The sequence below is a fragment of the Gigantopelta aegis genome, chromosome 15 (assembly GCF_016097555.1).
Source record: "Gigantopelta aegis isolate Gae_Host chromosome 15, Gae_host_genome, whole genome shotgun sequence".
Lineage (NCBI taxonomy): Eukaryota > Metazoa > Mollusca > Gastropoda > Neomphalida > Peltospiridae > Gigantopelta > Gigantopelta aegis.
Window position 1 is genome coordinate 45,564,712 of NC_054713.1, and position 25,882 is coordinate 45,590,593.

General features: G+C 38.2%; 1 protein-coding gene across 1 annotated transcript in view; it reads right to left on the reverse strand.

Moving 5' to 3' along the window:
* Nucleotides 1–25,882, reverse strand: part of LOC121390190 (probable cation-transporting ATPase 13A3) — an 84,519-nt gene that overhangs the window by 50,474 nt on the left and 8,163 nt on the right. The window contains exons 4-12 of the mRNA XM_041521944.1: nt 25,099–25,157; nt 22,932–23,096; nt 21,210–21,287; nt 18,029–18,098; nt 16,231–16,365; nt 16,023–16,092; nt 6,271–6,402; nt 4,206–4,367; nt 954–1,111 (exon numbers count right to left, since the gene is read on the reverse strand). Of these exons, the coding sequence (XP_041377878.1) occupies nt 954–1,111; nt 4,206–4,367; nt 6,271–6,402; nt 16,023–16,092; nt 16,231–16,365; nt 18,029–18,098; nt 21,210–21,287; nt 22,932–23,096; nt 25,099–25,157 (1,029 nt within the window). The remainder of the gene's footprint in view (nt 1–953; nt 1,112–4,205; nt 4,368–6,270; nt 6,403–16,022; nt 16,093–16,230; nt 16,366–18,028; nt 18,099–21,209; nt 21,288–22,931; nt 23,097–25,098; nt 25,158–25,882) is intronic.

The window sequence follows — 25,882 nt, forward strand, 5'->3', positions numbered from 1 at the left end:
CAGAATGACCTCTGACCTCTACAAAATTCATATCATAGATGCAACAATTGCACTCAACACATTTTATTTACGGTTATATGGCGTTGGACATATATGGTTACGGACCACACAGATACTAAGGGAGGAAACCACTGTTGCCATTTCATGAGCTACTCTTTTCGATTAGCAGCAAGAGATCTTTTATATGTGCCATCCATAAACAGGATAGCACATACCACGGCCTTTGATGTACCAGTCGTGGTGCACTGGCTGGAGCGAGAAATATCCCAATGTGCCCAGTGATCATCCCGATAACAGCAATTCCAGTATACTGACCCCCATTAGTATTTCTATAATCAGCGAGTAGATCATCCCAATAACAGCAATTCCAGTATACTGACCCCCATTAGTATTTCTATAATCAGCGAGTATATCATCCCATTAGTATTTCTATAATCAGTGAGTAGATCATCCCGATAACAGCAATTCCAGTATACTGACCCCCATTAGTATTTCTATAATCAGTGAGTCGATCATCCCGATAACAGCAATTCCAGTATACTGACCCCCATTAGTATTTCTATAATCAGCAAGTAGATCATCCTGATAACAGCAATTCCAGTATACTGACCCCCATTAGTATTTCTATAATCAGCAAGTAGATCATCCAGTATACTGACCCCATTAGTATTTCTATAATAAGTGAGTAGATCGTCCCGATAACAGCTATTCCAGTATACTGACCCCCATTAGTATTTCTATAATCAGTGAGTAGATCATCCCGATAACAGCAATTCCAGTATACTGACCCCCATTAGTATGTCTATAATCAGTGAGTAGATCATCCCGGTAACAGCAATTCCAGTATACTGACCCCCATTAGTATTTCTATAATCAGTGAGTAGATCATCCCATTAGTATTTCTATAATCAGTGAGTAGACCATCCTGACAACAGCAATTCTAGTATACTGACCCCCATTAGTATTTCTATAATCAGTGAGTAGATCATCCCGATAACAGCAATTCCCGCCAGGAAGAGAATGAATCTCATCGCATCCTGGTAGAACTTGAAACCGAGCGGCTTCGGGAAGAGGATTCCTCGGATCAGACTTCCCTTGGCCGTGTTGAAGCCTGGAAACATAATGTAATAAGTGACATATCGGTGTGTGTATTAAAGTTATTACATAGTAGAGTTGAAGTCTGAAACACAATATAATAATTGACATATCAGTGTGTGTGTGAAGTAGTAGTGTTGAAACCTGGAAACAATGTAATAAGTGACATATCAGTGTGTGTATATTAGTTATTACTCTAGTAGAGTTGAAGTCTGGAAACACAATATAATAATTGACATATCAGGGTGTGTATATTGAAGTTATTACATTAGTAGTGTTGAAAACTGGAAAGAATGTAATAAGTGACATATCAGTGTGTGTATATTGAAGTTATTACTCTAGTAGTGTTGAAGCCTGGAAACACAATATAATAAGTGACATATCGGTGTGTGTGTATATTGAAGTTAGTACATTAGTAGTGTTGAAACCAGGAAACAATGTAATAAGTTACATATCGGTGTGTGTGTGTATATTGAAGTTAGTACATTAGTAGTGTTGAAACCAGGAAACAATGTAATAAGTTACATATCGGTGTGCGTGTGTATACTGAACCGCAAAAGAAACGCGACATTTTTAAATGTCATTTCTATATGGTAAATTATAACAATTTATTTCGGGGATGTAACTGTCAATATTACAAGACATGCTGGTTTATGACTGAGACCCAAATTGCAGGTACCCTTTCAACTTTCCATGAAACGACACGCCAAAACGCACCTGTCTCGAAGGCCGTGGGTGGCAGTCGCAAACAATTGTCATGAAAACCGAAATGCACGTGCATCTCGTGGAGGTTATGGGTATAAAAACCAACCAACCGCATTCCTGGCATTCGTAATTTGCACGCATCAGGTATGACCCGATTGTCAGCAGCGCAGAGAGAACAAGCTATCGGCCGATTGCAAGCCGGGCAGCGTGCCCTGGTTGTTGCTAACGCTTACAATGTCCATGTCAGCACCATCCATCGTCTACAGCAGCGGTACATCAACACCAACAGCACTGCAGACAGTCACCGCAGCGGGCGCCCCCGGGTGACCACGCCCAGGCAGGACCGCTACATCAACCGGCAACACCTCCATGATCGCTTCAGAACGGCCAGCATGACAGCTCGCGCGACCATTGGCACTGGACAGCGACCCATCAGTGACGACACGGTACGACGTCGACTGGCCGCCAACAACCTGTTTTGCCGACGTCCCACTCGAGGACCTGTCCTCACCGCCCGCCACCGTCAGACACGACTACAGTGGGCTACACAGCACCAACATTGGCGGCATCAACAATGGAGGTTGATAGTCTTCTCTGACGAGAGCCGGTACTGCATTTCCAACTCGGATGGTAGAGTGAGGGTGTGGCGTAGGAGGGGTGAACGCTACAGAGACGCATGTGTCCTGGAGAGAGACCCGTGGGGTGGCCAAAGCATCATGGTTTGGGGTGCTATAGGCCTGAATCAGAGAATTGGGCCCCATTTGTTCCAAAATGTTGGTGCAGGCAGAGGGAATGGCATCACAGCGCAGCGCTACGTTGACCAGATTCTAACACCTCACATAGTGCCCTTCTTCACGCGTCACCATAACCACGTGTTCCAGCAGGATAATGCTCGCCCCCACGGCCAGGATCACCATGGACTTCCTGCGTCAGCACAACATCAGAACCATGCCGTGGCCGGCTCTCAGCCCTGATTTGAACCCGATTGAACACCTGTGGGATGAAATCCAGAGACGGCTTAACCAGGTGGTCCCACGGCCGACAACTCGTGTGCAACTGGAGGCAGCTTTCCTGAGGGAGTGGGCACAGGTGCCAATGGCTTTTGTGAACCGCCTCGTGCACTCCATGTACCGACGGTGTATGGCCGTTTTGAACACCCAGGGAGGACATACACGGTATTGAACATGTCACGCCCTACAATCTCGATGTGCTGGATCCCCCCACTACCTGGACACAGGCAAACGACCCAGAGACTGTGGTCAAAGTGCATCCAATAAATTGACTTTATCAGATTTTTCAAAATTTATCTTTGATATTAATAAATTGAAACATATTTTCTCAGCCACACATGTGTCGCGTTTCTTTTGCGGTTCAGTATATATTGAAGTTATTACATTAGTACTGTTGAAGCCTGGAAACAGAATGTAATAAGTTACATATCGGTGTGTGTGTATATTGAAATTATTACATTAGTAGTGTTGAAACCTGGAAACAATGTAGTAAGTGACATATCGGTGTGTGTGTATATTGAAGTTATTACATTAGTAGTGTTGAAACCTGGAAACACAATGTAATAAGTGACCTATCAGTGTGTGTATATTGAAGTTATTACATTAGTACTGTTGAAGCCTGGAAACAGAATGTAATAAGTTACATATCAGTGTGCATGTATATTGAAGTTATTACATTAGTACTGTTGAAGCCTGGAAACAGAATGTAATAAGTTACATATCGGTGTGTGTATAATATTGAAGATATTTCATCAATTGTGTTGAAGTCTGGAAACAGAGAATATAATAAATGACATATCAGTGTTTGTGTATACTGAGGTTATTAATGGAGCAGTGTTGTAGTCTGGAAACACAGTATATCGTGACATATCAAGGTTATTACATGAGTAGCGTTAAGTCTGGAAAAAGAGTGTACAAAGTGGCATATTAAATGTGTCTAATGTGTGAAATATCAATATGTGTAATATCATAGTTATATGAAGTGTTGAATCCTGCAAACAAAGTATACAATACATGACATCAACATATGTATATATTACATATCAATGTTATAAGCAATTTGTGACCAATATAAATGGGAAAATTCTCCCAAGGTGAAATACAATTCTACTATAAATCATCATGAAATAACAAGCCCTGACACTCCTATGGTGAAATTTTATCTTTCACAACACCCACCCTCAGTACCGACCTACTACCCACCTTCAGTACCGACCTACTACCCACCCTCAGTACCGACCTACTACCCACCTTCAGTACCAACCTACTACCCACCATCAGTACTGACCTACTACCCACCCTCAGTACCAACCTACTACCCACCCTCAGTACCGACCTCCTACCCACCCTCAGTACCGACCTCCTACCCACCCTCAGTACCGATCTACTACCCACCTGTTCTAACAACGACAGCCATCACCTTGGCGGTCCCGTAGTATCGCGTCTGAACGATGTGAGTCCCGGCGAAGAGCGTGTGACGTTTGTGGAGTAACGGACTGTACACCTCCTCATCCTCCTGGTGGGAGAGCGGAGTCTTCGTCACTGGAACACTCTCACCTAGACACAGAACAACTCAACACTCTCATCTAAAGAGAACAACACCTCAACATTCTCACCTACACAGAACAACACCTCAACACTCTCATCTAGACACAGAACAACACCTCAACACTCTCAACTAGACAGAACAAGACCTCAACACTCTCACCTAGACAGAACAGCTCAACACTCTCACCTAGACACAGAACAACACCAACACTCTCACCTAGACAAAGAACAACACCTCAACACTCTCACCTAGACACAGAACATATCAGCACTCACATAGACACAGAACATCTCATCACTCACATAGACACAGAACACATCAGCACTTTCACCTAGACACAGAACAGCTCAACACTCTCACCTAGACACAGAACACATCAACACTCTCACCTATACACAGAACAACATATCAACACTCTCACCTAGACACAGAACACCACCTCGACACTTTTACCCAAACAGAACACCTGAACATCAGAATAGAATGACGTAATCAATGATGCAATGGCCATCTACCTCCTAAACGACAACACCAATGAAAAGGGCGCATTACTGACTAGGGACCTGTTCAAGTATGGCTTTCTACCTGTAGATTAAAGTACAAAATTCTCTAGGTGATGATACACTACACCACTAGAGCACATTGATTTATTAGTCATTGGCTATTAGATTTCAAACTTTTGGTAATTTTGACATATAGTGTTAGAGAGGAAACCTGCTACATTTTTTCATTAGTAGCAAGGAATCTTTTACATGCACCATCCCATAGACAGGATAGCACATACCACGGCCTTGGGTGTACCAGTCGTGGTGCTCTGGCTGAAAGGAAAAATAGCCTAATGGGCCCACTGATGGGGATCGATCCTAGACAGACAACATATCAGGGGAGCGTTTTACCACTGGGCTACGTCCCCCACCACACTGGATCGAACATGTCAACGTTAATGATGCTTGTCCTGGCTACAATAATTGCATCACAGGTAACACACACACATACCTTTCAGACACACTGGAACGAACATGTCAACGTTAATGATGCTTGTCCTGGCTACAAGAACTGCATCACAGGTAACACACACACACACCTCTCAGACACACTGGAACGAACATGTCAACGTTAATGATGATTGTCCTGGCTACAAGAACTGCATCACAGATAACACACACACACACCTCTCAGACACACTGGAACGAACATGTCAACGTTAATGATGATTGTCCTGGCTACAAGAACTGCATCACAGATAACACACACACACACACCTGTCAGACACACTGGAACAAACCTATCAACATTAATGATGATTGTCCTGGCTACAAGAACTGCATCACAGATAACACACACACACACACCTGTCAGACACACTGGAACAAACCTATCAACATTAATGATGATTGTCCTGGCTACAAGAACTGTATCACAGATAACACACACACACACCTGTCAGACACACTGGAACGAACATGTCAACATTAATGATTGTCCCAGCTACAAGAACTGCATCACAGGTAACACACACACACACCTGTCAGACACACTGGAACGAACATGTCAACGTTAATGATGATTGTCCCAGCTACAAGAACTGATCACAGATAACACACACACACACCTGTCAGACACACTGGAACGAACATGTCAAAGTTAATGATGATTGTCCTGGCTACAAGAACTGCATCACAGGTAACACACACACACACCTGTCAGACACACTGGAACGAACATGTCAACGTTAATGATGATTGTCCCAGGTACAAGAACTGTATCACAGGTAACACACACACACACCTGTCAGACACACTGGAACGAACATGTCAACGTTAATGATGATTGTCCCAGCTACAAGAACTGCATCACAGGTCATCACACCCCACCCCAACCCAACCACACACACGACACACTGGAACGAACCTGTCAGCATGCTCTCGTTGACGATGCAGGTCCCAGCTACAAGAACCGCATCACAGGTCATCACACAGCCGTGAGCGGGAATCGCAATGAGGTCACCTGGCACGAGGTCACGAGTAGAGATCTCCTCCAGCTCTGAAACAAAACAGTCACACAGGGATGAACACTTAATTAAAATCACGATGGCCAGATAGGACAACGCAGGGATCACAACAGGAAGTGAAATACGACCTGCTGTTTTGTTTTTAAAATATTAGGCCAAAGAAAATATGGCTGGAACGAGAAATAGCCCAATGGGACACTGATGGGGATCAATCCTAGACCGCCGCGAATCAAGCGAACGTTTTACCACTGGGCTATGTATCGGCCCTATCAGCATCTGTGAAACCAATGTGTTCCTGGGCATTGTAGTGTTTGCAGTAGCCTAAACTGGACCGTACATCCAAATAATTGTCTACATAAAAACAAAAATATATTATGATAGCAAATATATTGTTACTAGAAACCCCCACCCCCCCAAAAAAAAAACTGTTTCAGAATAACAGTAAAGAATGAAGGGATCTGATTGTGTTTCTGAATAATAGTAACGGATGGGGAGGGGGGGGGGGGGGGGGATAAGTTTGTGTTTCAGAACTGTAAAGAATGGGGGACAGTTTGTGTTTCTATATAACTGTAAAGAATGGGAGAGGGCAGTTTTTGTGTCTACATAACTATAGAATGGGAGAAGGCAGTTTGTGTATCTATATAACTAAAGAATGGGAGAGGGCAGTTTGTGTTTCTATATAACTAAAGAATGGGAGGGGGCAGTTTGTGTTTCTATATAACTAAAGAATGGGAGGTGGCAGTTTGTGTGTCTATATAACTAAAGAATGGGAGAGGGCAGTTTGTGTGTCTATATAACTAAAGAATGGGAGAGGGCAGTTTGTGTTTCTATATAACTAAAGAATGGGAGAGGGCAGTTTGTGTGTCTATATTACTAAAGAATGGGAGAGGGCAGTTTGTGTGTCTAAATAACTAAAGAATGGGAGGTGGCAGTTTGTGTTTCTATATAACTAAAGAATGGGAGAGGGCAGTTTGTGTGTCTATATTGCTATAGAATGGGAGGTGGCAGTTTGTGTTTCTATATAACTAAAGAATGGGAGAGGGCAGTTTGTGTGTCTATATTGCTATAGAATGGGAGGTGGCAGTTTGTGTGTCTATATAACTAAAGAATGGGAGGTGGCAGTTTGTGTGTCTATATAACTAAAGAATGGGAGAGGGCAGTTTGTGTTCTATATAACTAAAGAATGGGAGGTAGCCGTTTGTGTGTCTATATAACTAAAGAATGGGAGGTGGCAGTTTGTGTGTCTATATAACTAAAGAATGGGAGAGGGCAGTTTGTGTTTCTATATAACTAAAGAATGGGAGAGGGCAGTTTGTGTGTCTATATAACTAAAGTGTGGCAGTTTGTGTGTCTATATAACTAAAGAATGGGAGAGGGCAGTTTGTGTGTCTATATAACTAAAGAATGGGAGTGGCAGTTTGTGTTTCTATATAACTAAAGAATGGGAGAGGGCAGTTTGTGTTTCTATATAACTAAAGAATGGGAGAGGGCAGTTTGTGTTTCTATATAACTAAAGAATGGGAGAGGGCAGTTTGTGTTTCTATATAACTAAAGAATGGGAGAGGGCAGTTTGTGTTTCTATATAACTAAACAATGGGAGAGGGCAGTTTGTGTTTCTATATAACTAAAGAATGGGAGAGGGCAGTTTGTGTGTCTATGTAACTAAAGAATGGGAGAGGGCAGTTTGTGTGTCTATATAACTAAAGAATGGGAGGTGGCAGTTTGTGTTTCTATATGACTAAAGAATGGGAGAGGGGCAGTTTGTGTTTCAGAATAACTGTAAAGAATGGGAGGAGGGCAGTTTGTGTTTCAGAATAACTGTAAAGAATGGGAGGGGGCAGTTTGTGTTTCTATATAACTAAAGAATGGGAGAGGGCAGTTTGTGTTTCTATATAACTAAAGAATGGGAGGTGGCAGTTTGTGTTTCTATATAACTAAAGAATGGGAGGTGGCAGTTTGTGTTTCTATATAACTAAAGAATGGGAGAGGGCAGTTTGTGTGTCTATATAACTAAAGAATGGGAGAGGGCAGTTTGTGTGTCTAAATAACTAAAGAATGGGAGGTGGCAGTTTGTGTTTCTATATAACTAAAGAATGGGAGAGGGCAGTTTGTGTTTCTATATAACTAAAGAATGGGAAGGGCAGTTTGTGTTTCTATATAACTAAAGAATGGGAGAGGGCAGTTTGTGTGTCTATATTGCTAAAGAATGGGAGGTGGCAGTTTGTGTTTCTATATAACTAAAGAATGGGAGGTGGCAGTTTGTGTGTCTATATAACTAAAGAATGGGAGGTGGCAGTTTGTGTGTCTATATAACTAAAGAATGGGAGGAGGGCAGTTTGTGTTTCTATATAACTAAAGAATGGGGGAGGGCAGTTTGTGTTTCTATATAACTAAAGAATGGGAGGTAGCAGTTTGTGTGTCTATATAACTAAAGAATGGGAGGTGGCAGTTTGTGTGTCTATATAACTAAAGAATGGGAGAGGGCAGTTTGTGTTTCTATATAACTAAAGAATGGGAGGGGCAGTTTGTGTGTCTATATAACTAAAGAATGGGAGGTGGCAGTTTGTGTGTCTATATAACTAAAGAATGGGAGAGGGCAGTTTGTGTGTCTAAATAACTAAAGAATGGGAGGTGGCAGTTTGTGTGTCTATATAACTAAAGAATGGGAGAGGGCAGTTTGTGTGTCTAAATAACTAAAGAATGGGAGAGGGCAGTTTGTGTATCTATATAACTAAAGAATGGGAAGGGCAGTTTGTGTTTCTATATAACTAAAGAATGGGAGAGGGCAGTTTGTGTTTCTATATAACTAAAGAATGGGAGAGGGCAGTTTGTGTTTCTATATAACTAAAGAATGGGAGAGGGCAGTTTGTGTTTCTATATAACTAAAGAATGGGAGAGGGCAGTTTGTGTTTCTATATAACTAAAGAATGGGAGAGGGCAGTTTGTGTTTCTATATAACTAAAGAATGGGAGAGGGCAGTTTGTGTTTCTATATAACTAAAGAATGGGAGAGGGCAGTTTGTGTTTCTATATAACTAAAGAATGGGAGAGGGCAGTTTGTGTTCTCTATAAAACTAAAGAATGGGAGAGGGCAGTTTGTGTTTCTATATAACTAAAGAATGGGAGAGGGCAGTTTGTGTTTCTATATAACTAAAGAATGGGAGAGGGCAGTTTGTGTATCTATATAACTAAAGAATGGGAGAGGGCAGTTTGTGTTTCTATATAACTAAAGAACTAAAGAATGGGAGAGGGCAGTTTGTGTTTCTATATAACTAAAGAATGGGAGAGGGCAGTTTGTGTTTCTATATAGCTAAAGAATGGGAGAGGGCAGTTTGTGTTTCTATATAACTAAAGAATGGGAGAGGGCAGTTTGTGTTTCTATATAACTAAAGAATGGGAGGTGGCAGTTTGTGTTTCTATATAACTAAAGAATGGGAGAGGGCAGTTTGTGTGTCTATTTAACTAAAGAATGGGAGAGGGCAGTTTGTGTGTCTATATAACTAAAGAATGGGAGGTGGCAGTTTGTGTTTCTATATGACTAAAGAATGGGAGAGGGGCAGTTTGTGTTTCAGAATAACTGTAAAGAATGGGAGAGGGCAGTTTGTGTTTCAGAATAACTGTAAAGAATGGGAGGGGGCAGTTTGTGTTTCTATATAACTAAAGAATGGAAGAGGGCAGTTTGTGTTTTTATATAACTAAAGAATGGGAGGTGGCAGTTTGTGGTTCTATATAACTAAATAATGGGAGGTGGCAGTTTGTGTTTCTATATAACTAAAGAATGGGAGAGGGCAGTTTGTGTTTCTATATAACTAAAGAATGGGAGAGGGCAGTTTGTGTGTCTATATTGCTATAGAATGGGAGGTGGCAGTTTGTGTTTCAATATAACTAAAGAATGGGAGAGGGCAGTTTGTGTGTCTATATTGCTATAGAATGGGAGGTGGCAGTTTGTGTGTCTATATAACTAAAGAATGGGAGGTGGCAGTTTGTGTGTCTATATAACTAAAGAATGGGAGAGGGCAGTTTGTGTTTCTATATAACTAAAGAATGGGAGGTAGCCGTTTGTGTGTCTATATAACTAAAGAATTGGAGGTGGCAGTTTGTGTGTCTATATAACTAAAGAATGGGAGAGGGCAGTTTGTGTTTCTATATAACTAAAGAATGGGAGGTAGCAGTTTGTGTGTCTATATAACTAAAGAATGGGAGAGGGCAGTTTGTGTGTCTATATAACTAAAGAATGGGAGAGGGCAGTTTGTGTGTCTATATAACTAAAGAATGGGAGAGGGCAGTTTGTGTTTCTATATAACTAAAGAATGGGAGAGGGCAGTTTGTGTTTCTATATAACTAAAGAATGGGAGAGGGCAGTTTGTGTTTCTATATAACTAAAGAATGGGAGAGGGCAGTTTGTGTATCTATATAACTAAAGAATGGGAGAGGGCAGTTTGTGTTTCTATATAACTAAACAATGGGAGAGGGCAGTTTGTGTTTCAGAATAACTGTAAAGAATGGGAGGAGGGCAGTTTGTGTTTCAGAATAACTGTAAAGAATGGGAGGGGGCAGTTTGTGTTTCTATATAACTAAAGAATGGAAGAGGGCAGTTTGTGTTTCTATATAACTAAAGAATGGGAGGTGGCAGTTTGTGTTTCTATATAACTAAAGAATGGGAGGTGGCAGTTTGTGTTTCTATATAACTAAAGAATGGGAGAGGGCAGTTTGTGTGTCTATATAACTAAAGAATGGGAGAGGGCAGTTTGTGTGTCTAAATAACTAAAGAATGGGAGGTGGCAGTTTGTGTTTCTATATAACTAAAGAATGGGAGAGGGCAGTTTGTGTTTCTATATAACTAAAGAATGGGAGAGGGCAGTTTGTGTGTCTATATAACTAAAGAATGGGAGGTGGCAGTTTGTGTTTCTATATAACTAAAGAATGGGAGGTGGCAGTTTGTGTGTCTATATTGCTATAGAATGGGAGGTGGCAGTTTGTGTGTCTATATAACTAAAGAATGGGAGGTGGCAGTTTGTGTGTCTATATAACTAAAGAATGGGAGAGGGCAGTTTGTGTTTCTATATAACTAAAGAATGGGAGGTAGCCGTTTGTGTGTCTATATAACTAAAGAATGGGAGGTGGCAGTTTGTGTGTCTATATAACTAAAGAATGGGAGAGGGCAGTTTGTGTTTCTATATAACTAAAGAATGGGAGGTGGCAGTTTGTGTGTCTATATAACTAAAGAATGGGAGGTGGCAGTTTGTGTGTCTATATAACTAAAGAATGGGAGAGGGCAGTTTGTGTGTCTATATAACTAAAGAATGGGAGGTGGCAGTTTGTGTGTCTATATAACTAAAGAATGGGAGAGGGCAGTTTGTGTGTCTATATAACTAAAGAATGGGAGAGGGCAGTTTGTGTTTCTATATAACTAAAGAATGGGAGAGGGCAGTTTGTGTTTCTATATAACTAAAGAATGGGAGAGGGCAGTTTGTGTTTCTATATAACTAAAGAATGGGAGAGGGCAGTTTGTGTATCTATATAACTAAAGAATGGGAGAGGGCAGTTTGTGTTTCTATATAACTAAAGAATGGGAGAGGGCAGTTTGTGTTTCTATATAACTAAAGAATGGGAGAGGGCAGTTTGTGTATCTATATAACTAAAGAATGGGAGAGGGCAGTTTGTGTTTCTATATAACTAAACAATGGGAGGTGGCAGTTTGTGTTTCTATATAACTAAAGAATGGGAGAGGGGCAGTTTGTGTTTCAGAATAACTGTAAAGAATGGGAGGGGGGCCGTTTGTGTTTCAGAATAACTGTAAAGAATGGGAGGGGGCAGTTTGTGTTTCTATATAACTATAGAATGGGAGAGGGCAGTTTGTGTATCTATATAACTAAAGAATGGGAGAGGGCAGTTTGTGTTTCTATATAACTAAAGAATGGGAGGTGGCAGTTTGTGTTTCTATATAACTAAAGAATGGGAGGTGGCAGTTTGTGTGTCTATATAACTAAAGAATGGGAGAGGGCAGTTTGTGTTTCTATATAGCTAAAGAATGGGAGAGGGCAGTTTGTTTATCTATATAACTAAAGAATGGGAGAGGGCAGTTTGTGTTTCTATATAACTAAACAATGGGAGAGGGCAGTTTGTGTTTCTATATAACTAAACAATGGGAGGTGGCAGTTTGTGTTTCTATATAACTAAAGAATGGGAGAGGGCAGTTTGTGTTTCTATATAACTAAAGAATGGGAGAGGGCAGTTTGTGTGTCTATATAACTAAAGAATGGGAGAGGGCAGTTTGTGTTTCTATATAGCTAAAGAATGGGAGAGGGCAGTTTGTGTTTCTATATAACTAAGGAATGGGAGAGGGCAGTTTGTGTATCTATATAACTAAAGAATGGGAGAGGGCAGTTTGTGTTTCTATATAACTAAAGAACTAAAGAATGGGAGAGGGCAGTTTGTGTATCTATATAGCTAAAGAATGGGAGAGGGCAGTTTGTGTTTCTATATAGCTAAAGAATGGGAGAGGGCAGTTTGTGTTTCTATATAACTAAAGAATGGGAGAGGGCAGTTTGTGTTTCTATATAACTAAAGAATGGGAGGTGGCAGTTTATGTTTCTATATAACTAAAGAATGGGAGAGGGCAGTTTGTGTGTCTATTTAACTAAAGAATGGGAGAGGGCAGTTTGTGTGTCTATATAACTAAAGAATGGGAGGTGGCAGTTTGTGTTTCTATATGACTAAAGAATGGGAGAGGGGCAGTTTGTGTTTCAGAATAACTGTAAAGAATGGGAGAAGGGCAGTTTGTGTTTCAGAATAACTGTAAAGAATGGGAGGGGGCAGTTTGTGTTTCAATATAACTAAAGAATGGAAGAGGGCAGTTTGTGTTTTTATATAACTAAAGAATGGGAGGTGGCAGTTTGTGGTTCTATATAACTAAATAATGGGAGGTGGCAGTTTGTGTTTCTATATAACTAAAGAATGGGAGAGGGCAGTTTGTGTGTCTATATTACTAAAGAATGGGAGAGGGCAGTTTGTGTGTCTAAATAACTAAAGAATGGGAGGTGGCAGTTTGTGTTTCTATATAACTAAAGAATGGGAGAGGGCAGTTTGTGTGTCTATATTGCTATAGAATGGGAGGTGGCAGTTTGTGTTTCTATATAACTAAAGAATGGGAGAGGGCAGTTTGTGTGTCTATATTGCTATAGAATGGGAGGTGGCAGTTTGTGTGTCTATATAACTAAAGAATGGGAGGTGGCAGTTTGTGTGTCTATATAACTAAAGAATGGGAGAGGGCAGTTTGTGTTTCTATATAACTAAAGAATGGGAGGTAGCCGTTTGTGTGTCTATATAACTAAAGAATGGGAGGTGGCAGTTTGTGTGTCTATATAACTAAAGAATGGGAGAGGGCAGTTTGTGTTTCTATATAACTAAAGAATGGGAGGTAGCCGTTTGTGTGTCTATATAACTAAAGAATGGGAGGTGGCAGTTTGTGTGTCTATATAACTAAAGAATGGGAGAGGGCAGTTTGTGTGTCTAAATAACTAAAGAATGGGAGAGGGCAGTTTGTGTATCTATATAACTAAAGAATGGGAGAGGGCAGTTTGTGTTTCTATATAACTAAAGAATGGGAGAGGGCAGTTTGTGTTTCTATATAACTAAAGAATGGGAGAGGGCAGTTTGTGTATCTATATAACTAAAGAATGGGAGAGGGCAGTTTGTGTTTCTATATAACTAAAGAATGGGAGAGGGCAGTTTGTGTGTCTATATAACTAAAGAATGGGAGGTGGCAGTTTGTGTTTCTATATGACTAAAGAATGGGAGAGGGGCAGTTTGTGTTTCAGAATAACTGTAAAGAATGGGAGGAGGGCAGTTTGTGTTTCAGAATAACTGTAAAGAATGGGAGGGGGCAGTTTGTGTTTCTATATAACTAAAGAATGGGAGAGGGCAGTTTGTGTTTCTATATAACTAAAGAATGGGAGGTGGCAGTTTGTGTTTCTATATAACTAAAGAATGGGAGAGGGCAGTTTGTGTTTCTATATAACTAAAGAATGGGAGAGGGCAGTTTGTGTGTCTATATAACTAAAGAATGGGAGGTGGCAGTTTGTGTTTCTATATAACTAAAGAATGGGAGAGGGCAGTTTGTGTTTCTATATAACTAAAGAATGGGAGAGGGCAGTTTGTGTGTCTATATTGCTATAGAATGGGAGGTGGCAGTTTGTGTTTCTATATAACTAAAGAATGGGAGGTGGCAGTTTGTGTGTCTATATTGCTATAGAATGGGAGGTGGCAGTTTGTGTGTCTATATAACTAAAGAATGGGAGGTGGCAGTTTGTGTGTCTATATAACTAAAGAATGGGGGAGGGCAGTTTGTGTTTCTATATAACTAAAGAATGGGAGGTAGCCGTTTGTGTGTCTATATAACTAAAGAATGGGAGGTGGCATTTTGTGTGTCTATATAACTAAAGAATGGGAGAGGGCAGTTTGTGTTTCTATATAACTAAAGAATGGGAGGTAGCCGTTTGTGTGTCTATATAACTAAAGAATGGGAGGTGGCAGTTTGTGTGTCTATATAACTAAAGAATGGGAGAGGGCAGTTTGTGTGTCTAAATAACTAAAGAATGGGAGGTGGCAGTTTGTGTATCTATATAACTAAAGAATGGGAGAGGGCAGTTTGTGTTTCTATATAACTAAAGAATGGGAGGTGGCAGTTTGTGTTTCTATATAACTAAAGAATGGGAGGTGGCAGTTTGTGTGTCTATATAACTAAAGAATGGGAGGTGGCAGTTTGTGTGTCTATATAACTAAAGAATGGGAGGTGGCAGTTTGTGTGTCTATATAACTAAAGAATGGGAGAGGGCAGTTTGTGTGTCTAAATAACTAAAGAATGGGAGGTGGCAGTTTGTGTATCTATATAACTAAAGAATGGGAGAGGGCAGTTTGTGTTTCTATATAACTAAACAATGGGAGGTGGCAGTTTGTGTTTCTATATAACTAAACAATGGGAGGTGGCAGTTTGTGTGTCTATATAACTAAAGAATGGGAGGTGGCAGTTTGTGTGTCTATATAACTAAAGAATGGGAGGTGGCAGTTTGTGTTTCTTTATAACTAAAGAATGGGAGGGGGGCAGTTTGTGTTTCAGAATAACTGTAAAGAATGGGAGGGGGGCAGTTTGTGTTTCAGAATAACTGTAAAGAATGCGATGGGGCAGTTTGTGTTTCTATATAACTAAAGAATGGGAGAGGGCAGTTTGTGTTTCTATATAACTAAAGAATGGGAGATGGCAGTTTGTGTTTCTATATAACTAAAGAATGGGAGAGGACAGTTTGTGTGTCTATATAACTAAAGAATGGGAGGAGACAGTTTGTGTTTCTATATAACTAAAGAATGGGAGGGGGGCAGTTTGTGTTTCAGAATAACTGTAAAGAATGGGAGGGGGGCAGTTTGTGTTTCAGAATAACTGTAAAGAATGGGAGGGGGGCAGTTTGTGTTTCAGAATAACTGTAAAGAATGGGAGGGGGGCAGTTTGTGTTTCAGAATAACTGTAAAGAATGGGAGGGGGCAGTTTGTGTTTCAGAATAACTGTAAAGAATGGGAGTGGGGGGTCAGATTGTGTTTCAGAATAATTCTATTGAATGGGGAGGCCAGCCTGCAGCATTAAAAGTGTCCATACTTACTTTGTCCTTTCCGACACACTGTGGAGTGAGTGGTGCTGGTACTGACCATGTTACGGAGGCTGACACTTTGCTGAAACAATAAAAAGATTATTTATGAGAATGCAGCAAATAACGAAAACACATAAACTAAAAATATAGTTCAGCATGGAATCTAATAATATTTCAAATAGATATACAGATAGATAAGTGGATAAAAATACACACTCACCCGTTTCATCTCATAGAGTGATATCGATATGGAGACGACGGAGATAAAGAAGATGGCCGCCGAGTAGTAGTAATACTCGTCTAGCACCCACAGAATGATGCTGACAACTTGAAAAATGTAAAACGGATTCAGGACCTGAAATAAAAATGAAGTAAAGCGTATTTAAACTTTGTTTTGTTTAACAACACCACTAGAGCACATTGATTAATTAATCATCGGCTACTGGATGTCAAATATTTGATAAATATGACTCGTAGTCCTCAAGAAACTCGCTACATTTTTCCATTAGCAGCAAGGGATCTTTTATATGCACCATCCCACAGACAGGAAAGCACATACCACTGCCTTTGACAAGTAGCGGTGCACTAGTAAGACCAAGAAAAAGCTCAATCAGTTGAATGGATCCACGAAGGTTTAAAGTTTATTTAATGCACCACATTAAGTGTTGCTGAGGGCAGGACGTAGCCCAGTGGTAAACAGTTCGCCTAATGTGAGGTCGGTTTAGGATCAATCCCCACTGGTGGGTCCATTGGGCTATTTCTCGTTCTAGCCAGTGCACCACGACTAGCATATCAAAGGATGTGGTATGTGCTATCCTAGCTGTCTGTGGAATGGTGCATATAAACGATCCGTTGCTACTAAAGGCAAAATGCAGCGAGTTTCCTCTATAAGACTATATGTCAAAATTACCAAATGTTTGACATCTAATAGCTGATGATTAATAAATCAATGTGCTCTAGTGGTGTCGTTAAACAAATCAAACTTTAACTTTAGGTGCTGCTGTTGATAAGGACCTTGCAAGAAGACTCTATGTAACCAACAAAAGAAACCGTTAAAGTTAAAGTTTGTTTTGTTTAACAACACCACTGGAGCAAATTGATTAAGTAATCATCGGCTATTGAATGTCAAACATATGGTAATTCTGAAACAGTCTTAGAGAGGAAACCTGCTGCATTTTTCCATTAGTAGCAAGTGATCTTTTATATGCACCATCTCACAGACAGGCCTTTGATATACCATATAGTCAGACCTCGTTACTATGACATTTACACCATCCGACCACAAATTGTCGGAAACGAATGTACATCAGTGTTATTCTGTTCATTACCCTGGAATTCACACCTTCCGACACCGACAGAGCAAATTAGGAACAAACGTGTATCCGACGTCAGAAAACACCTCTTTACAACGACATTACATAATCACAGATACCGTAGCACGTTGGCAGTACACACACAGCCACTTAGAATCCTTGATCTCATAGTGAGCCGACTATGTCACATGCTGTCCGAGCTACCGATGTCTGCGAAATCTGTAGACATGTATTGCTTTTGCAAATAAGCCTTTAGTTAATCAAAGGATTAACTTCAAACAATAAAATCTTCTATTTTCATTATATTTTGTAAACGAAACAGGTACCAATCGGATATGTCTTTAACCAAGCAATGATTAGACTGACGGTGAATGCGTCCTGTTTAATATATTTAATGATTTTTTTTTTTTAAACATATTTATTGTATGTATGTGTATTTGTTGTTTTTAAATAATAACTGCAAAGCATTAATTATTTAAATGCTATTCAGTCATCGGTTAATATTAATTAGTATTTTTTATTATGTTATTTTGGCAATGGAGATAATTCATAACAATTCGATACATCGGCAATTTCGATATAACGACAAAGTGACCGAGGAACGAACATGGTCATTGTAACGAGGTCTGACTGTACATGTATATCTAGTAACTAGCTTATTTGGATATCGTGAAAATTAATTAGAATGAAATGAAACAAACGTACCTCCTCTATGAAGAGTCGCCAGTAACTCTTCACTTCCACATCAATGGAGTTTGGTCCATGCAGCAGAAGTCTAAAGAACAGGTACAATGTATACACATAATGACTGTATAAAACTAAACGTAATCAATATAAGATGGCTATTACATATAAAAATAACACTAATATAGTAAAAATAAGATGGCTATTACATATAAAAATAACACTAATATAGTAAAAATAAGATAGATATTACATATAAAACTAACACTAATATAGTAAAAATAAGATAGATATTACATATAAAAATAACACTAATATAGTAAAAATAAGATGGCTATTACATATAAAAATAACACTAATATAATTAATATAAGATGGCTATTACATATAAAAATAACACTAATATAATAAAAATAAGATGGCCATTACATATAAAAATAACACTAATATAATAAAAATAAGATGGCCATTACATATAAAAATAACACTAATATAATAAAAATAAGATGGCCATTACATATAAAAATAACACTAATATAATAAAAATAAGATGGTTATTACATATAAAAATAACACTAATATAGTAAAAATAAGATGGCTATTACATATAAAAATAACACTAATATAGTAAAAATAAGATGGCTATTACATATAAAAATAACACTAATATAATTAATATAAGATGGCTATTACATATAAAAATAACACTAATATAGTAAAAATAAGATGGCTATTACATATAAAAATAACACTAATATAGTAAAAATAAGATAGATATTACATATAAAACTAACACTAATATAGTAAAAATAAGATAGATATTACATATAAAAATAACACTAATATAGTAAAAATAAGATGGCTATTACATATAAAAATAACACTAATATAATAAAAATAAGATGGCCATTACATATAAAAATAACACTAATATAATAAAAATAAGATGGCCATTACATATAAAAATAACACTAATATAATAAAAATAAGATGGTTATTACATATAAAAATAACACTAATATAGTAAAAATAAGATGGCCATTACATATAAAAATAACACTAATATAGTAAAAATAAGATGGCCATTACATATAAAAATAACACTAATATAATAAAAATAAGATGGCCATTACATATAAAAATAACACTAATATAATAAAAATAAGATGGCCATTACATATAAAAATAACACTAATATAGTAAAAATAAGATGGCTATTACATATAAAAATAACACTAATATAGTAAAAATAAGATGGCCATTACATATAAAAATAACACTAATATAGTAAAAATAAGATGGCCATTACATATAAAAATAACACTAATATAGTAAAAATAAGATGGCCATTACATATAAAAATAACACTAATATAATAAAAATAAGATGGCCATTACATATAAAAATAACACTAATATAGTAAAAATAAGATGGCCATTACATATAAAAATAACACTAATATAGTAAAAATAAGATGGCCATTACATATAAAAATAAGATGGCCATTACATATAAAAATAACACTAATATAGTAAAAATAACATGGCTATTACATATAAAAATAACACTAATATAATAAAAATAAGATGGCCATTACATATAAAAATAACACTAATATAATAAAAATAAGATGGCCATTACATATAAAAATAACACTAATATAGTAAAAATAAGATGGCCATTACATATAAAAATAAGATGGCCATTACATATAAAAATAACACTAATATAGTAAAAATAAGATGGCTATTACATATAAAAATAACACTAATATAGTAAAAATAAGATAGATATTACATATAAAAATAACACTAATATAATTAAAAATAAGATAGATATTACATATAAAACAAAAACTAATATCAGATGTATATTATGTATAAAACTTAACTCATAAAATAAATATCAGATGGATAATATGTATGAATCTAAAACTAATATAATAATAAATATAAAATAGATATTACATATACAATTCAAAATAATAAAATAAATATAAGATGTATATTACATATAAAACTAAAGTTAAAGTTTGTTTTGTTTAATGATACCACTAGAGCACATTGATTTATTAATCATCGGCTATTGGATGTCAAACATTTAGTAATTTTGACATATAGTCTTAGAGAGAAAACCCGCTACATTTTTCCATAAATAGCAAGAGATCTTTTATATGCACCATCCCACTGACAGGATAGCACATAACACAGCCTTTGATATACCAGTCGTGGTGCACTGGCTGGAATGAGAAATAGCCCAATGGGCCCACCGACAGGGATCGATTTTAGACTGAGCGCACATCAAGGAAGTGCTTTAAAACTGTGCTACGTCCTGCCTTTATGTACAAAACCAAAGCTGATAATATTATCATAATAAAATTAAGACAGATATACTTGGTATTATGTACAGGGCACAATATTTCAAAATCTTAGGTAACCGAAGTCAGTTCATGTAAGTTTTACTTAAGTAACTGACTGTGCTACATTGGTGGTTCAAAACCACAAACTGATTTTCACTTTCATTACTGATATATGGTACTTTTAATGTTATAATGTAATTGTTCACCACGTAACCGACTGGCGGTTCTCGTGATATCAAAGTTGCGTAACCGACACACGAACAGAACAACGGTTCTCGTAAAATATTGTGCCTTAATGTATAAAACTAAATTAATAAAGTAAATATAAAATGGATGTTAAGTACTAGTTAAAAGAGAACTGTAATTGCCCAATGGAGGAAGCGAGTGTCTGCTGAAACATTTTACCTAAATTGTGATCAAAGTGATATATAGAGGATACTCCCCGAGTGTCTTGTGATATAATTTATCAGCACAAGTTGATAAAAGTATGAAATCCGAGGCTTGCTGAGGATTTTATACTTTTATCAACTCGTGCTGATAAATTATGATATCACAAGACACGAGGGGGGTATTCTTTTTATCATCCATTATCATTCTTTTCATTTGCGACAGTTGTAAACAATGTCAGTAATGTGGGTTGAATGTTAGCGGTAGACTCGTTAACTAGCAAAACGGCAGTGGCGTGACGTCACTAATGGTAGGCTTAGCGCCGAAACAAACACAGTGACGTAACAAAACATTGTCTTGTGATTAAAATTTGACCAGATATCGCAAATTATAGTGCCAGCGGTATCTGCTACAAAAGCCTTTAATGGATGATAAAGTGTAAAACTGTTTGGTTACTTTTGTTTCTGTTCGACCTCTGTGATCCCGTGATACTCGTCATGAATGGTGACACACTTGACGTTGGTCGACAAGTCTCTGGAAGAAACAAGACAAACACAATCCGAGATATTACACAATACGATATATTACACAAACTATCACATTTACTCAAGCAGGACCAAGCTGTGTGGGGATGTTGGTTGTCAAATTAATATTCAACTTATTAATAAACAACAATTAAAAAAAAAAATTCAATTGATTAACAACATCAATAAAGTACATTGATATATTAAGGATCGGCTATTAGATGTCAACCATTTGATAAATTTGACATATAGTCTCAGACAGGATATCCGCTACATTTGATAAGTTTGACATATAGTCTCAGACAGGATATCCGCTACATTTGATGTTTGACATATAGTCTCAGACAGGATATCAGCTACATTTGATAAGTTTGACATATAGTCTCAGACAGGATATCCGCTACATTTGATAAGTTTGACATATAGTCTCAGACAGGATATCCGCTACATTTGATAAGTTTGACATATAGTCTCAGACAGGATATCCGCTACATTTGATAAGTTTGACATATAGTCTCAGACAGGATATCCGCTACATTTGATAAGTTTGACATATAGTCTCAGACAGGATATCCGCTACATTTGATAAGTTTGACATATAGTCTCAGACAGGATATCCGCTACATTTGTCCATTAGTAGCACAGAATAGCATGTATGATGGCGTATGAATACCAGTCGTGGTGCACTAGCTACAAGGAGATGTTTTATTTAATGACGCACTCAACACATTTTAGTTTTGGTTATAGAATTAATTGTATCATGAAAAACGTATATGAGTCGTCACATGGAGATAAAACCTTCAATTTGCAAAAAAACCTATTTAAATATCTGTTTTGTGAATAACAGGTAATAACCTCAAAAAGCTAAATCTCAAGTATTAGCACTGTATCTTAAATAGCGTGTATGATAGTGCTCAAACTCAAAAACACACACTCAATTCTGTTAAAAGTACAGTGACTGTGGTCCCAGAAATAGAGACACTTACTCAATTCTGTTAAAAGTACAGCGACTATGGTCCCAGAAATAGAGACACTTACTCAATTCTGTTAAAAGTACAGCGAATGTGGTCCCAGAAGTAGTGTGTGTGCTGGTGCTCAAACTCAAAAACACTTACTCAATTCTGTTAAAAGTACAGCGACTGTGGTCCCAGAAGTAGCGCGTGTGCTGGTGCTCAAACTCAAAAACACTTACTCAATTCTGTTAAAAGTACAGCCACTGTGGTCCCAGAAGTAGCGCGTGTGCTGGTGCTCAAACTCAAAAACACTTACTCAATTCTGTTAAAAGTACAGCAACTGTGGTCCCAGAAGTAGCGCGTGTGCTGGTGCTCAAACTCAAAAACACTTACTCAATTCTGTTAAAAGTACAGCAACTGTGGTCCCAGAAGTAGCGCGTGTGCTGGTGCTCAAACTCAAAAACACTTACTCAATTCTGTTAAAAGTACAGCAACTGTGGTCCCAGAAGTAGCGCGTGTGCTGGTGCTCAAACTCAAAAACACTTACTCAATTCTGTTAAAAGTACAGCAACTGTGGTCCCAGAAGTAGCGCGTGTGCTGGTGCTCAAACTCAAAAACACTTACTCAATTCTGTTAAAAGTACAGCGACTGTGGTCCCAGAAGTAGCGCGTGTGCTGGTGCTCAAACTCAAAAACACTTACTCAATTCTGTTAAAAGTACAGCGACTGTGGTCCCAGAAGTAGCGCGTGTGCTGGTGCTCGAAGAACCTGACAGGCTGGCTGTACTCCATGGTGAGAACCGCTGTGTCAGACTCGTCTGGGTACGCATCCACACCATGGTAAGAGTTCGCCGCAAATTCAGTAGTTCTGTCAAAGAAAGAAAATAATTACGTAACAGATAAAAACCCAGGAGATTTGAACCTGGAATTTTGTAAGAGTTAGTCGCAAATTTAGTAGCTCAGTGAAGAAAAAAGATTATAACAGTCATAGTTGATGCATGATGCTGTGGTCTAGCAGAATGCATCTTGTGGCCCAATACCTCCGACATTAGCACTGGAGGTTTCTGTTACTAAGATAAGCTGACCCTTGATCCATGTCGGTCTACACTGGAGGTTTCTTTTAGGGTAATTACATGTATGGTGATAGTAACATGACACTGTGAACATGACAGTGTGAACACGGCACCGTGAACATGGCACCGTGAACACGACACCGTGAACATGACAGTGTGAACACGGCACCGTGAACATGGCACTGTGAACATGACAGTATGAACACGGCACCGTGAACATGGCATCGTGAACATAGCACCGTGAACACGACACCGTGAACATGGCACCGTGAACATGACACCGTGAACATGACAGTGTGAACACGGCACCGTGAACATGGCACTGTGAACATGACAGTGTGAACACGGCACCGTGAACATGGCACCGTGAACATGGCACCGTGAACATGACACCATGAACATGACACCATGACTATGACTTTATTACCATAAAATACACACATATTAAATGCTTCATAAATGTTTGCTGCTTCACTTGGCAGTCATATAGTTCAATACAACTGTGACGGAACATGCTCTTAATTTTTGTGTTCGCCTGTGGCGATATTAATTGTTTTAGAGGACCGTGTGCAGTTCCAAATGCACTTAGCCAGATGGGCAACCTGTTACGTGATACCTTGCGCGACGGTCATCGAGCTTTTCTAATACACACCTAGCGCAGGTGCGGAGGCCATGTGGCTAGTAGTTACGTAATATCTCTGGTAGTGCTGTTTATGGCCAGGGGATTGCTCGCGGAATGGCGACAGCCAGTCTGACGATCAGAGAAAAATATGCCGGCGTGGTGGTTGTGGAAAATCCACATGATACGTGAGGTACCGCTTTGTACCCCCAGGCGATTTTCACTGTCTCTGAGAGTTTTGAATAAATAGCTAGGATTTAGAGATATCGAGGAGAAACATTTGGAGGTATCCGAGGGGAATGGTCGTTGTCCACTGAACGATCTATATTAGTTCAGACGGGACTTTGGTAAATATATATTTCTGCTCTGTGTATAACCTTGATGTGATTGATGTGACTTTAAACATGTTAATACTGTATTATACCAATATTATTTAGACGGTGCTGCCAGTCATCTGACGCAGTAATCTGTAGGCTCACTGTCCTAAATAATTATTTAAAGCTTAGCCAGTCATCCTAGAGGACCTAGGTAAACTGTAGGTTATTGTCTTTATTGTGATAGGTACCAGTATTAATTCTGTGTTACAAGGTTATTGAATGAGTAGTTAGGGTTAATTAAAAATTAACCAGTTAGAAATAGTGTTGTAATTCCTTTATTAATTAAGTTCCCCTGGAAGCGTTTCTCCATTATCACACGTGTGTGTGTTAGCGTTTCTCAATTATCACACGTGTGGGTGTTGTGTCACGGTGAAGTGATTAACATATTGTGTAAACTAGACACCTAGAGATTAACTAATTAAGTGATCAGTTCTGGGTTGTTATTATTATTGTTATTAATTAACTACTGCGGCAGTACATTTGTCAGCGTAGGTTAATACAGATTCCAAAGTGTATTGTGTTTTTGTTGTGTTTTCTAATGAACTAAACGTGCTATAATCATATATACTTGTATAAGATCTTATCTCTGAGCATACCTAGAGACGAGCCACAGCGGGTATAACTGCCTGTTACAGAGAGATCTAATAGATATACAGTTAGGAGAGATATTTGGACAATCGTGTTTTATTCAGTTACGGGTATTATAGAATCCCCGTGACAACAACATACTGTTAGCATACAGTAAGTACTATCTGAAAACGTATGTTAGAATGAAAGTAACAAGACAGTTATAGACAATACCTAATATCTTCTTCATTTATAAGCTGGACTGGAATAACGGCGGCATTGCCAAACTTGTCCTGGAAACAAACAGTTTCTTTTAAATACAAACTTGTAACACAATCAATCATGATTATATATAGATCCATTATATGCTACAGTATGTACAAATGTCATATTTAGCTACATATATATTAAGCATAAAATATGTGCAGCAGAATTTACTACAGTCACAATTTACTTGTACATGCTACTTTCTTGTTTCTTGTTAATAAATTATTAAAATTATATATAATTAAATACTGTTCTTCAGGTCTGTGAGACCTGGAGAAAACTTGAGGTGTTTTCTCATTTATAGATACATCACCTGTCCTCAAACTAGTGCATATTCCCATATGGGTAGTAGTCTGGTTTGAACATCTCAACAGCCAATGGGATGGCCTGAAATTCTTATACTGTATGCTCCCAATCTAATTAAAATTAGCTCCACTATTACATGTGGATCTAACACCAGCCAGTTGGAGCTCATGTCCACCAATCAAAACCTTACTTGCAGAATCCTGCCAGTGATTTAAAAATAATTTGAAAACATTCCGAATTATCCTGAGGGTATACGACATGTTTCGTGTGAATTACGAATGCCTTAAAACATGTTTTATTTTATAAAATAATTTGTAATGTAAAACTGAAGACTGATTTAAAAAAAAAAAAAATATTTATATAATTTTTAATGTAAAATTGAAGACTGATAACCCACCCCGTACGTATTGGTATGGTTTGCTGTACTGCGGCCACTAAAAGACTC